This window comes from Vulpes lagopus, chromosome 24 (genome assembly GCF_018345385.1).
Source record: "Vulpes lagopus strain Blue_001 chromosome 24, ASM1834538v1, whole genome shotgun sequence".
NCBI lineage: Eukaryota > Metazoa > Chordata > Mammalia > Carnivora > Canidae > Vulpes > Vulpes lagopus.
Window position 1 is genome coordinate 22,434,887 of NC_054847.1, and position 15,987 is coordinate 22,450,873.

At 34.5% G+C, this 15,987-nt stretch overlaps 1 protein-coding gene across 1 annotated transcript in view; it reads right to left on the reverse strand.

The window, feature by feature from the left end:
* The window catches only part of LRP1B (LDL receptor related protein 1B), a 1,815,754-nt gene that overhangs the window by 36,615 nt on the left and 1,763,152 nt on the right, over positions 1-15,987 (reverse strand). Inside the window, exon 85 of the mRNA XM_041739937.1 lies at positions 3,530-3,704. Within this exon, the coding sequence (XP_041595871.1) occupies positions 3,530-3,704 (175 nt within the window). The remainder of the gene's footprint in view (positions 1-3,529; positions 3,705-15,987) is intronic.

A 15,987-nucleotide genomic window follows, 5' to 3' on the forward strand; every position in this document is an offset into this window, starting at 1 on the left:
ATAAACAGTAGTGTTGTGTTATAGGAACAATATGTAGGATGGCAACAAGGTAATGAGTTAGGCTTTCTTGGGAAAATTATGGAAACTATTTTAATTCACAGCACATTACATGTCTGAGATAAGAATAAACACTATGGCTATTGCTATGGAAAAAAAGAAACCAAGCATGACATTAATGGGAAAATACAAAGATTTCTTACTTGCCATGTTATATTTTGGTATAAATGAATAATATTAGATTGGACATTGGAAATTATTGGGGGAAAAGACAAAAGTACATCCACATTCTAAATTAGCAAGAGATCTCCTGTATGAGAAATAGGGTGATAGAATCATATAAGCCTTGGCTCAAAGCAAAATTACAACAGATCATGCCACTATTCTGATTATGAGATCATGTTGCGCTAGGTGTCATGAAGCAATCAGTGGTGTCACCATAAATCTGGACATAAGCTTGACATGTAAATCAGGTTGCAATATCACTGATCACTTTGATCCTCTCCGTGATGGACATCTATTGTGTTACATCCATCACAGGGTAATTCCCAATGATCGGTTAGATGCCTAAAATGATCAGTTAGCGATCCTAATTAATTCATTCCGTGAATGTTTATTTCACCTCATGTAGGTGGTGAGGCTGCTGAAAAAAAACACCAAATGGCTTATCTTTTTTCCAGATGTTTAATTTAAAGGTATTTTTTAAGAGCCTAGATTTTAAAAATCACATTTCTTTTCAAGATGAACAGAAGCAATGAGTCACTATGTACACACTCTAAAATGGAGATATGTGAATGTAGAGCCAAACATGAAGAAGGAAGCAGTAGTTAAAAGTTCCTAAGATTTAGCAAAGAATACCTTAAATCTAGAGGCATTGAATATGGATTCAAAGTGAGACAAGTATACATTTAATGGTATTGGTGTCTGATATGTTAAATGGATCTGTATTTCCTTGTCCCCCATCTCAGCCTCCTTAAAAATCAAAGAGCAGAAAGTTACAGTTTCTTGTTCTGTGAAAAGGACAACGCCAGAGAGAAAACATAGCTCATTTTATATTAAAGGATTTCCTACAAAAAAGATAACTATACACCAAATACCAGCTTTTAACAGAAAGAAAAAATTCTAAGTATTCATTGCTTTTATCTCCTGCTTTCAGGAGTTATAAAAGATATTGTCTCTTTCTCCTTCTAATAGTTTTATTTGCATCCTAAATTGAAGACAGACATTTGTATATATTTCAAATGTGAAATACAAATTACTCAAATCATTATAATGCTTCAAAGAGTTCAGCCCATGTTTTAATGCAAGTTTTATTCATAATTTCATTTCTTGGAGGCATGTCACACACACACACACACACACACACACACACACACAGTTTGTGATATATCTCTTTCCAAAAGTTAATTACCAGTTGTCCATTACACACAAAGAATTGAAAAGGTATTATTTAGGCTATTCAAAATTATGATCAAGTCTTTCTTCATCAATACTTACTTGGATTTCCACAAAGGAGAAAAATATACAATTAGCTCCATTTTTAAAGATTATATTTATTATACTTGACAGAGTATCTATTCTAGTTGACAGCTCATAGACTGTGCATTAGAAACACACCTGACTATTTGTAATCACAAGTATAGTGGAGGCTTGAATTTTCATATTTAAGTAAAAGATTTACTGTAATTCAGTTGTGTTTTTTGTTTTAGTGTAAGTTATTTACCTATGAGACAGAAATTCTAACATAGTGTAAATGTCATTTAATGCTAAGATGAAAAATATCATAGAAATGAAGACAAGTTTGTCTTCATTTGTTTCAGAATACGCAGAGTCTTGTTTGTATTATCACACTTTTATATATCTAGCCTATTTGATCAAGTATTATACGTCTATTTTTAAACTTCCTCTATCTACTCATTTGCTAACAACTGTTCTTATTTATCCATCTGACATATTCTTTCCCAAAAGGATCCTTTAAGAGTCCAAAATTACAGTGTTGGATCTTCGTGGCATGCTCAGATTATGAGGTTCTGGTGTTTCTAGATGAAGCTAATTTTCTCTGTAAGCAGGCAGTACTGAAAGCCCAAAGAGTCTCACTCTTTCTTCATATGGAACTTCCCCTTGTAATGGAAATAGGGTGTCTGTCTCTACATGAGCTTTCCTAAGGAAAACTGGGAAGGCAATTGCAGTTTTTAGCCTGTCTTAGATGATAGTCTAGTATTTCCTGTATGAATGGAATGGAGTTGCAAGCAAGAGACTACAGTGCATTTCTGATATGGTGTATTGGACATAGAGAAAAATGTATGTTCGTTCACTAATGGAAACAAAGTTCTGTCTTGCTAAAGTTTCATCACAAAGAAGTGACGAGCTTAATGAGCAAATATGATTTTGGTAGTTTACATGAAAATGCATTTGCTTTTATATACTTATCAAAGGCACATATTTATAATTAGTCATATTTTCAATTACTTTACTTAAAAAATAATGTACTTTCAAATGACCCAATTTGAGGGTTTGAGTAAATGTCATTCATAATGATAATACAAATCATATTTAGAGTAAATTCTAAAATGAGAGTAAATAAAAAATAAAAAATGTTGATGCTGTCTGTAATAAAATTTTATTGGGCCTTGTTTGGCAGAGCAACATAATTCAGGGCTGGCATCCTCACAGAGCTGTCTCAGTGGAAGCCATGGCATGAACACTTTACAGCATGCTTCTCTATCTCATATTCTCATTTATTGTACTCCTAAGCAAGACAAGTGATGGAGTCCAGTGCTTTATAAGCCCTTCTTTTAAAAGGTTTTTAAAAGAAGTTCAGAGTAAGGACTGAACTCTAACCTCAGTGGCATCAACTTGTTTCATGACAGGAATCCGAATGGCATTACCCTGTAGCTGCGATGCTCTGTTTTCCATTCACTTGATCTTGAAGTCAAAGGGCAAAAGGCAACATAACCAAAGTCTAACTTCGACGTTTATATTGTAGCTGCCTCCTAGGGAACATTATTCCATCTACTTATTTTGGACCATAATACTTAAAGTCAGATAAAACCTGGAAGATCAAAATGTATTCCAGTAGACAGGTCTTTTGCTTCTCCCCCACAGGCTCATTTTGTAACAGAAAAATAAACACTCATCATCAATGATAATAATGAGACATTTAAAAGCCTGAGCTATTCTAATTTAGGGCTATTGCATATAGCTTTTTGAAGGTATGTTACATTTCACTATTTCTTGCTTATTATTAGGAATAGACTATACAGGGAATGATCTGATCATATCATTACATGATTATATGATGAATTTTCATGTTCTCCAGTAGTACATAGTAGGAGTTGAATAAGTTAATTTACTTGAAATGAACTGAATTTGATCTGTAATCAAACCAAAATAAGACAAAACAAAGATGCAATGGTCACTCTATAGAATTCTAGGATAAAAAAGAATTTACATGACTTTCACATTTATTGCTTAACTGCTACAACCTTTTGGCTTCAAATGCTTTAATAAATTAAGCTGTATGTCCACTTACTTGCAAAATATATCTTCACTGTCTTTATTTACAATGCAGTGGCCCCCATGGCACCTTATACATTTGTCAACCTCACATTTTGGACCTTCATAGCGTGTTGGACAGACACATTCAACACTTCCATCATCTCCAATGGTACAGGATTCAGAATTCACACAGTAGTGATGACACACATCTAGGAAGAACGCACAACAGACAAAAATACATTATAATACAAGATGCTCTTCTTTTGTCACAATAAATGTAACCATTTCACTTAACATTTAAAAATGGTCAATCATTAAACACATATAAAAATAAGTAAATTGATTTAAACACCTACATATAAAAACAGCCAATCAATGAGTAGATTAATTTACAAAATCAGTTTGTGATAACGTGTAACTAGAATTCTTTAATAGTGCTATTGATTCCTCTTTTTGCCAGTCAGGCATCATTTCATCTGCTTAAAAAAAAAAAAGAAAGAAGAAAAAAAGGTAAGTTATATTGATAGGATGCTAGTTGCGATTCTGAATTTCAAAGTTTAAATTAACCAGGTTCCTTAGTTTCCTTCTAATAGACAATATTACTACTATTCTGAAATGCACAGAAATACTCAAAATTTCTTTGGACATCTTTATTGTTTCTTCTCCTTGCACCTTTTTCATCTGGAGAACAGGGTAGTATATGGTAAGTAGGGGAATCCTACCTCTGCATCAGCTCATTGTGGTGCAAAGAAGCTTCCCTCTACACACAGCAGAACAGGGCCACTATTTCTGAACACCCGGACAAGTGAGCAAACAAGGAGATGTGTCTCTCATGGAATACCAAGAGAAAAGTGAACTGGGAAACTGATCCATCATGGGTGGGAAGTGAACAGAAGTCTAGACTATTTGTGGTTCCCCTCCTAGCTGAGAGCCTAACTTCCCAGCCAAACTTCCCTCCTCATGGAGGGAAAAACTCCATGTGGTGTGAGCCTTTTATTTGGAAAGATGTTTCTTTTCTAAAGATTTTATTTATTTACTTGACAGAGAGAGAGAGAACACAAGCAGGGGGAGTGGCAGAGGGATAAGCAGGCTCCCCATGGAGCAAGGAGCCCAAATTAGGGATCCATCTCAGGACTCTGGGATCATGACCTGAGCTGTAGGCAGATGCTTAACCAACTAAGCCACCGAGGTGTCCCTGGAAAGATGTTTCTTACTGTACATTATAGATAGTTTTCTCAACTACTTGAGGAGACATCTTCAAATATTTCTATCCCTCTTAAGTGGGAAGGAAAAAAATAAAGATCATGTAATAATACAATAGCCACACTATCTTTGTAATTAGACATTCTGACTCAGTCTTTTGAAGAACAGACAAGTGTATATGTATGTTTATATATGAACATATACTTTAACACATTCAGAATATTGAAATTCATAATACAATAATCTTAAGCAAAAGAACTGGTTGGATCAATCTCAGACTTTGTGTTTAGAAGCTGCAATTTCCGTTTAGCTAAGTAATTGTGAAGCAATGCTAAATGAGATTAGCTGAGATAAAAATCTCAATTTATAAACTTTAACCTGCCGTACGACAGTTATAGTGGGTGAGGAAAATTAAAACATAATTTATAATCCTCATGTTTGTATATTTATCTAGCCCTTTATTAAATCAGACAGAAATTAAATTTATTGACAGCTTTGCTTCATATTTATGGAAATTTATTTCAAGCATTCTTATGCTTGCTCTTGCATTATGCCAAGTACCCTCATTGTGATTCAATGCTTCAGTCAATTAACATGCTTTTGGCTATATTTAAGAAAAGTAGCAGTTTCAGAAGGTGAGAGACTTGAAGATCTAAAAACCAAGTCAGTGTTAGTACCTATCCATGATGGTGTCTGTTTGTTCCAGGCTTGGTGGCTATAGTGTACACATTACAAATTCTGTTTGTATTTATGAAGAATGTATGATCAGCAGCTTATATGATCTTCTTGCCCCTATTCAGTGCAGAAATCTCTAAAGAATAGCTCTCATTAGTTTAGGTTGTTCAGTACCTCTTACTGACAAAGAGCTCTTTTCATTTCGCCCCCTCCAATTGCTTTAAATGTCATCCTTTCATCCTGGTTGTCCGATGGGACAGAGAAATTGGCTTATGTATCCTTCTAAGATCTTCATGTGATGTCCTTATCCATAGTGGATAATTCATCAAAATCATATAAGTGATTTATTTGCAAATGTAAATTCCAGTACTCATTCTTGTTACCACTGCCCACTCATGCCTAGATTCTAAATTCATTAATCTGAAATGGGACCCAGGTGATTCCCACGGGACTGGCTGAGGAACTAGAACTTGGGAACTGGGGAACATAAGAAATGATGTTCTTATTAAACAAATTTCACCGATGAGTAAAGGACTACATTGTTCAATAGTTCTAAAAGGATTGGATTTAAGTAAAATAGCTTCTTCCTTCCTTTCTTCCTACCTTCCTTCCTTCCTTCCTTCCTTTTTCCTTTTTTTTTTTTTTTTTGAAAGACAGAGAGGGCACATGTGAGCAGGGGTGGGAGGAGCAGGGGAGAGAGAGGGAGAGAATTGTAAGTAGGTTCCATGACCAATGCAGAGCTCAATTTCATGACCCTGAGATCATAACTTGAGCTAAAATCAAGAGTCAACACTTAACCAACAGAGCCATCCAGGTGACACTAAAACAGCATATTTCTCAACTAACTTTGTGATCCTTAATTAAAATGTAATCTTTAATCCACAATTTTGGAATTTTTTTTATTTTTTAATTTTTATTTATTTATTATTATTTTTTGGGGAGTTTGTTTTTATAACCACATCACTGAGAAGACCCTAGAAAATAGAAAAAAATTGGGCTAACATTCTGATGGTTGATGATTGCACTATGTCACAGTGTAGCAAGGAACAGTTATTCCTTGCCTAGAGTGCTAAAGGGTAAAGTTAAATACTTCCCTACAATTTACTAACTATATGTAATTTTGGTGCATAAATTAAATCTGCTTTAGACTAAGATTAAAAATGTGAGGATATATACAACTCAATGGTGTTCAGAGAAATACAATTTAAGGGTACCTCGGTGGCTCATTCAGTTAAACGACTAGCTTTGGCTCAGGTCATAATCTCAAGGTTCTGATTTGAGCCCCACATTGGACTCAGAGCACAGAAGGGAATCTGCTTCTCCCTCTCTCTCTTCTTCTGCCCCTCTCCCTGCTCATGCTTTTCACTCTCTTTCAAATAAATGAATAAAATATTTTTTTAAAACATGGAAGTACAAATTAATACCTCAAAGAAATATCACTGCACTTCCACCAAATTGACAACAAATAACAGAAACTCTCATACACTACTAGTAGAAATATAAATTGGTTCAATTGATTTGGAAAACAATTAACAGTATCTACTCTATTTGAACATACCCACACCTTATGACCTAGCATTTCCACTATTAATATACATCCAAGAGGAAAGCATGCATATGTGCTCAAAAATATGTAGATAATATGCACAGCAACCTTTTTAGAAATAGTCCCAAACTGAAAATAATCCAAATGTTCATTGCAAGAAGAAAGATAAACTGTGGTTCACTCACACAGTGAACTATACATGCAAATATATGTATGTATATATACACACATTAATATCATAGATAAATAATAAAATGAAAACAGTGCAGCTTATAAGCAATAACATGGATGAATCTCACAGAAGTAAGGAGAAAAAAATCTGGAGCAAAAATATATACACTTTTTTTTTATTAATATAAAATTCAAAAAAAAATAAAAAATAAAAAATAAAAAAAATATAAAATTCAAAAGGCAAAACTAATCTAGAGTTCTAGAAGTCAAAAAGGACTATCTTTGGGGAGATGAGAGGGGATAGTGATGAAGACCATCAAGGAGCATCTGAGGTACTAATAATGTTTATTCTTTACCTGCATGTTTGTTTACCCTGGTGTGTACACCTGATGATAACTTATTGAACTGTAAATTGGTGATTTTAAACTTTCCTATTTATGTTATGCTTCAACAAAAGGATTTTTCTAACCTAATGGCAAATATACTACAATTACAATATTTTAGAAATTCTAGTTAATTTGCTAACTAGGCTAAATAGGTTTTCTCTTTATAGACACTTCTATTAAAAGGAATTCATGGTCTACTTTCAATGCTTTAAAGAAAATTCTCTACCCTTTAATGCTTTCAGTATTTTTTTCCTAGGATGTCAGAGGCACATTATTCAATGCAGTTGATTGGCCTCATGGCATAAAATGGAATCCAAAGAATGTAAAAGAAATGTTTGCTTAAGATAAAATTGTAAAATAGGCAGATATTAGAATTTGCACTTTAACAAATAATTCTAAATTGCATGCCGTTAAGCCATGCCACTTTTTTCCTTCTAAAAAAGGCAGAAATCATTTTAGACTCAGAACTCTTTCTCTACAGATATTCAAATGGAAGACATTTCATTTTCCCCAGTTCACATGCTTCACACTTGACGCTATGTTGAATTTCAGAGACAGAGAGCTGCTCACTATACTCTGACCCTGCCAGAGTTTCTTCCCAGTGCCTTTCTTTGAAAATGTTCTGACTGTCTCCTACTATTAGGCCTCAGATGTGGAGCATGCAGAAGTTGCTTGACTTATATGTTCAACTGGATTGTTTTCTGCACCACTATTAGGATTCTAGGACCCAATACTTTGCATGCATATTCTCTCCCTCTCCACCCCACCCCCCATTCATCTCTCTCTCTGTCTCTTTCCCTCTATATCTCTGTCTTAAAGATTTCTTAATCCTAACTCCAGGATTCCTGAACACATGAGAAAGTAACCTTCTTTAATAGGAGACTTTGTCATCTGCTATTTTAACTACCATGTAAGCATTGGATACTTATAAATTGGAAAGCAAAATAATTCCTTCAAGTGTTCTCTGTTATTTCAGTTTTAATCATGATACATATTACATGTAAGTCCAGGAAAAAAATTGGTACAACTGATAGTGCTATTTATAAAATGGATAATTCAACCAAAGTTCACATTCTCTCCAATTGTCTCAATATCAGGACAACAATGTACAATAAGTCATTGGAGAGTGGCCTCATTTCTCTCTCATTCTCTTCTCAGCTCTAACCCACCTTGAATTGCAAGCATCTCTATGCAAAACATGTATAAATATATGCAATATTTTTACCAGTGTCACTTCTCTATATACTCCCAAATAATCACTACATTCATATTTAAATTCTAGGTCTATCTTCAGCTATTTAATCTAATTAAAAGAATACTTCATTAGCACTTCCTAATCCAGCAGAAATTTAGCAAAGTATGAAGTAGAATGGTATATAAGAAGACTCCTTTGGTATGCAACTGCTCCCTTTGGTTCTAAGGATTCCACCCTGACCAAATAAGCTCTGAAGTGGACAGAAAAGTTTAGCGCTCATTGAAAGAATACTTATCAGCCAGAGCCCTAAAAAATAGTTATCCTGTAAGAGCTTACCACTTTAAAGCACTAAAAACACTTAAAAACATTTTGAAAGTAATCTTTGTATAAGACAAAGATTTTTCTAAGTAAAATATGTGACTATATTTTTCTTAAAGATCATATTTCTAGATAATCTCTATACCTAACATGGAGCTTGAACATAGAACCCTGAGATCAAGAGTCACATACTCTACCTACAGAGCCAGCCAGGCACCCCATAATATATCAATACTTTTAAGTGACTCCTGTAACACTATGATTCTTAATTATTTCTCTGAATTTACCTTTGCAGAAGTTTATAGTGTTCCACTTTTTGTTTTTTCATATTCAGCTTTGATTAAGTGACATGTTACTGAAAAAAAAAAAACTTAATAATTCCTCCCAAAGAAAACAGAGTTAGGGATGTTTGTGGTTGGTTAACACCAAGGTGTGTAGCAAAAGGACTGTCTTCTAATTTCTAACACACAGACATAGACACAGATTCAGAGACACACAACCCAATAACCCTTTTTTTTTTCCAGATTTTAAATTTGGCTTAATAGTTATTGGAACTGAAAGTTTTAAAAATGTGGTAGACTAAAAGAAGACAAATTAAAAGAAAACATAAGTGATAGGACACTTTTTGTTGTAGGGCATGGAAAGGGGAAGGGATTGGATGTCAAAGATGAAAGAGTCTAACCAGATCAACCAGTAACCATTCAGAAAGAACACTTAGAATTTATGGAAAGTAAAGCTGGTAAAACAATATGGTGATCCTGTTTTGAACAACATGAGTAATTTAACCATGACAATAAATGGAAATGGTGAATCCATAGTTGGTTATTTGCTGAGGAACATGCATCTGCCTAATTATATACTGGGAGCTGTAGGGAGAGGACAGAAATATGAGAAAGGCCACCAGCTCTCAGAGAGCTGACAACCCAGTTGAAAGTTTAAGACAAGAAGGAAAAAGAACCAAAACTGATCCGAAAAATATCCACTGTGGCAAGAGCCTATAAATATTATTACCAACAAAATCTTCCTTCTTATGAAACATTCCATCCCCTAAGTTTTAAGCATTTTACTGACCTGAATGGCATAACAATCACGATGTTTCACATATGATAAGAAGGAGCAATAATGAAATATAATTAATCTGTGCTAAGAAAGTAGGGATTACCATGAAATTATATAATAACACTTTATATTCACAATATAAAAATTGTTATAACCTTTGTAGGGTAATTACACTAAGAACTGCATAGTAGCACTACACACAATCATGTAATCTAAAGGACAACGATGGATATATAATTACAGAGCATTCATATGGTAATTAAGTGCATAGTAACTGGAGAATAAGTGAATGGCTATTTTCTGCAATGGAAATAAAGTAATTTTCAAGGGATACCATTATTGCACTCTTTATCTCTTTCTCTATTTTTCCTTTTCAAGAAACCAGAAATATAAGGAAATACTTCTTCCTTTAATCATTTTTAGAGAATCCTTTTTTTTTTAAGATTATTTATTTATTTATTCATGACAGAGGTGGGGGAGGGAGAGAGGCAAAGACACAGGCAGAGGGAGAAGCAGGCTCCACACAGGAAGCCCGATGTGGGACTAGATCCCGGGGCTCCAGGATCACACCCTGGGCTGAAGGCAGGCGCTAAATCACTGAGCCACCCAGGGATCCCCATTTTTAGAGAATCTTAATAGACTCCATAAAATATGGGCTGTATGGGTGTATATATACAGGTTTATGAATATTCATGGGAGCCAGATGTCTATAAAATCTCTAGCTGCATTTACTTCTTTCCCAAATATCTCTTTCTATTGAAAAGTAATTGCCAAGACTATTTAGCTATTAACTCATATTTGCAACTGTGCTATTCACTCACATTGTAATAGTTAGTGAAGTGTGACATTTATTTAAAAAGAATAAAACCAAACTAAAATAAAACCACCTAAGCAGGAGCTGAAGATATTCAGTAAGAATAATGCAGAAACTGGAGAGTCTTTAATGGGTAATACAGATGGTCATACAGAGGAGACTAAATTATACAATTCTATGTATATACAGCAGTTGTTCTACTTGACTGAATTTTGACCCCGTTTTAAAAAATAAGTTACGTGAATTGGCATGAAGATTCATAATTTAAGTAAGCATTTGTTAATTTAGGACTACACACGACAACAACAATAACCAACCAGAAGTAGGATTGTATTACTTTCACAAAGATGACTACGGAGAATTCTCCACAGTGCATATCCCCAGGCATTCTATAGCTGAGCTCCAGTCTCAGTGCGATTCATACTCCACCTTCCCTGATACTTAATTGTGTCCCAGGAGCAGTAGGTTCTATGAATTTTGCTAATATCCTCCCTACTGGGAGGTTTACGGCAGCTTCCATGTAGGTCTAAAATGTGGAAGACAGCCAACGACGGTATTTTATAAACTTTTGAATACACTTGCTAGGGTTACGTGTATAAGAAAGAGAAGGAAATAAAACCATTGCCTAGAATAGGAAGGATTTGGAGGTTAAATTCAGTTGTTACTCTGGCTAACAATGTGACCTCATCTGAGTTGACTAATTTATCCAATGTACCCATTGATCATCTTTGAACAGAGGCAGCATTACATGCCTAAGATTCAGTCATGAGTCCCTCCTCCCCCACTTGCCCCCAACAGTGCCCTTCATATCATCAAGGGCAAGTAGGGCCATTTTCCATAATGGAAATGATGATCACGGTGATAATAAATACTCGATTTTAGCTGTCTTCTTCACGCCAGGCTCTTCTGTTGGTTATAGTCTCATTCATTGTACCATATTGTTCTCATTTTATAGGTGAGTAAACTGAGGCACAAGAAAATTAAACACCTTACCAAAGGTCACACAACAGTAAGTGGGAGAACAGAATTCAAACCCAAACAAGCCTAACTCTGGAGAATTAACTTTTATTCTTCTTGTAAGTCATACATTTATTCATCAAAATAAAACAAACCTCTAGAAAGTAATTTTAAATATCTTTGGTGGTCTCCTTCCTTTCTGTGTATCTAAAATATGCCCCCATCTATGTAGGTACCGAGGGTCTCACTACCAGCCAAAGTGTTAAAGGACCCTGTAGATCAAAAGCAGCATGCTCAGGGAAGCTTACTGGATGCCACCACAATCTGCAATATCAGAGCCCAGAAACTCAAGCTGGATTCCCACACCTCATCCAAACATTCCCATTTCACATGTCGTTTTCAGCCTCACATCCCAACCCAGATTGAATATTTGCCTCTCTCGCCACTGATAACTGGTTTACAGTCCTAGATTCCCTTATTTGGAGGAAACTTCTAGCTATCCGTGGTGATATCTTCATTATCAAGCAGGATCAACTCTGAGTCCCTCCACACAAATAAGTAATATTTGTAAAAAAACAGCCAATAAATCACAAAGTGAGGCATGTCTGGAGTGTTACCATTTACTGACATCTCATTTAGGATGAAAACATTTAGAAGGATTCTGGAAAAGCTTCCTAAATATGTTGACAAGACTGATTGTGGCCTTTCTGTCTCTGGGGTCAGTTTTTCATCTAGCATAGTTTAGGAGGCAGAAGATATAAAGTAACTTGTATAAATTTGCTTAGAGTTTTATGATTGTTGTCTTTGAAGGCTTATATAAGGAAATGGAAAAACAAATTTAAGAAATGTTAAAATTATCTTTTTTTTACAGTCCTCAAATGTTTTACACGACCTAAGATATTTTAATAATTAAACTTATTGCATAGTTTAAATATATCTTCCAGTTTCAGAGCTGAGTTTAATAAAGTAGGAAAACATTGAATCCAGGTATGCCAATTAAATATTCACTAGGGAAAAAAATGTGTGCAAAACTCTGATTAGAGCTGATAAATTTTCATCAGGAAAGCATGTCTAGGAAAATTAGCATTTTCTAATATATTACTAAAAATAGAAACATATCCCAAATATTTCTATAGAGAACACTGAAAAATCCAAAAGAATGAAATCCATTCTAAGCAAACAGTGCTATCTCTGAGTATCCAGGTAAAAGGAAAATGTAAATTCAGAAAGCCAAGTTATCAAAATGTTGATTTAGGTACAACATATGGGGTGAGATTTTGAAAGTACCAGCATTAAATCTCTCGCAGATTGCTGTTTCAAAATGTGTATTAACAATGATAGCATCGACCATTTTAGTAATAGTCAAAAATTAACTCATAAAACTATCATGGCAATATTTTTTTTTTCAAATATCAGAGAAACCTGTATAACTTTTGTTTATAATCATATTCTGGGTTGAGTGGTCTGCTATTTTTAAAGCAATTCAGCCATAAAAGGTTTTAGCAAGTAATTATTTCTGGGTTGAGTGTTCTTCTATTTTTAAAGGAATACAGCTATAAAAGGTTTTAGCAAGTAACTATTTATAAAGTGGTAGAGAATCATTTGAGACTTGAAAGTGAGCTGACTTGCATATGACAGCTAAATATGATTTTATAAGATGATGCTAACTGAAAACCAAATAAGTGAATAAGCAGAAGATGGCTTAAAAAATCATGAGAATGAAGCAGGCTCATACAAGGTGGTACCTCCGTGACCATAATCAAGTCATTTCCCATATTTATTCCCTAATTTCTCTGTCAGTCTTGGAATATGTATTAAGGTTTAATTAATTTCAACCTACTAAGATGTGTCAACATCTACAGTGTTAATATCTGTTGGATTAATATTGCTCATGCCCTCAGAATGCTCATACTTTGATAGAACCCTCAAGGCTAACATGGTTGAAAAAAAAAAACAAGATCAATAAAAAATTTTACCGAATCGGAACATGGAAATATTTTTTTAACTTTATTTACTTATTTTTAAAAAGATTTTATTTAATTGAGAGGGAGAGAGTGAGTATGAGTGGGGTTGGGGAGAGGGAGAAGAAGGCTCTCTGCTGAGCAGGGAGCTGGACAAGGGGCTGGATCCCAAGACTCTGAGATCATGAGTTGAGCCAAAGGCAGACGCTTAACTGACTGAGCCACCCAGGAGCCCCAGAAGTAGGTTTTTAAAGACAATTTAGATCACAAAGTAATAATTCATTTTTAGAAGACTGGAAAGAATCTCATGGAGAAATGATGGGAAGTGAAGAATGCTGGATGGGAGGTAATCATGGAAAAGCTCCTCAGATGGAATTACCATTAACAAAGCTACTGTCCTCATGCTGTAGCCTAAATAAAGGGCAGGGAATATCCCACATCATCACACTGGGAGGAGATGAGGCCATCCTAGAAAGATTATGCAGTTCTTTGTGTATAATTCTCTCTCTTCATCCTTTCACACTTCCATCCTATTTCCTTCCTTCTTCCAAGCTACTCACTTCAAATGTAAATGTCAAAGTAAGGATTTCTGATAACCTTAAATGTGACCTCCTTTCTAGTTTTCCTTTAATACGTTACTTTGCAGAATATATATCTGTATCTCCATATATCAATGTACTGCTATCAGTATAGATATAAATAGAGAGAGGTTTCTACACTAGTGTGATAGCAAGAAGAAAAATAATGAATTATATAGAAGTGATTACTATTTAATCAGAGTTCACTAAAACAGTGAGAAAGTCACCTTGAAAAGGCCTCCGGCAGAGTAATATGTAGCACGCTACAAAAAGATTTTTACTGGTCAAATGTGCAATTTTCCTATAAGTCAGATATGCAGGAATTAAACAGATTATTGATATATAACAACCAGCCTTCCACTTTACTAAGACTTATAATAATTCCGAGACTATACAAAATCATTTTAATTTTATTAGTAGTAGCATTTAAATTTTAACATGATTAGAAGTATGCATTGAATTGCTATAATTAGTCAGTAAAGTGATTTATTTTTTTTTCAGTAAAAGTGATTTAATCCAAGATCCTTTTTATTTAGAAAAACTATTATTCTTTGAAAACATCCTTAAGGGGGTGAGATAAAGTCATTACTCTTTTATACACACAGAGAACTGAAAGATACTGTAGCAAGAAACTTTCGATATCATAACTAATATGTTTTTTTCCATAATAGGCTCTTTTCTCCATTCAGAAAGTAGGTAGGTTCTTAATTTACCTTGCTTTTTTTTTTCATCATCTCATTCCTCACTGCCTGACATCTAACATGTTTGTGTATTATTTATAAATGCTAAAGTACCGTGAAAGCAGTTTTCAGTTTATTCATGACTAAATCCCAAGCTTCAGTGGCCGGCATGCAATCAGATGTTGTCATTATTTGTTGAATTAATGGCTGGCCACTGGAAAGCAGGGCACTTCAGAAGTCAGAGAACAAGAGCAATACGGCTGATTTTTTTAGTTTTAAAACCCCTTGGGCAGTTATATATGTAAGTATGGCATCAGTCAACCACTCCTGCAACTAACTGAAGTTTGCCAGGAGGTGTCTGTGTGGGTGGGGGAGAAGGTGGGAGATGGAAGAGGAGAATCAGATGGCGAGCAGAGACGGATGTCATCAAGTCCCAGTAAACGGGCCCTGGAAATTCGGTCCTTGTATTAAACATACACTCAGCTGCTGCATCAGTAAGCCAATACTAGACACCCTAGGCTGCCATGTGAATGAAGGCTACGACCCACCAAATTCACAGAAATGGGGCATTCTACAGAATTAGACTGAACTTTTCAGTTTCTAATAGGTTTACGGTCATAGTCATAGTCTAATCTGTGTGTGGAAGTATACCTTTATAAGAGATGAGTTTTTTTTCAGTGGTTTGATTTACTTATTTTCATGTGACTCGTGTTCATAAATGTCATAAAACTAATAAATCTCTTCAATGTAGTGGCCTGCTTATCTAAGCGAATTGGAATAAATTTATTTTTATTATTATCCAATATCTATAACTTAAATATATATAATCTTTAAATATATAACATATTATAATTCATTTTTATAAATGATAGGTACTCAAAATATCTATAAAAATGAAAAAAGTTAAAAGCATTTGATTTAAAAATTTGCAGAGGATTTCTCTTGTAAA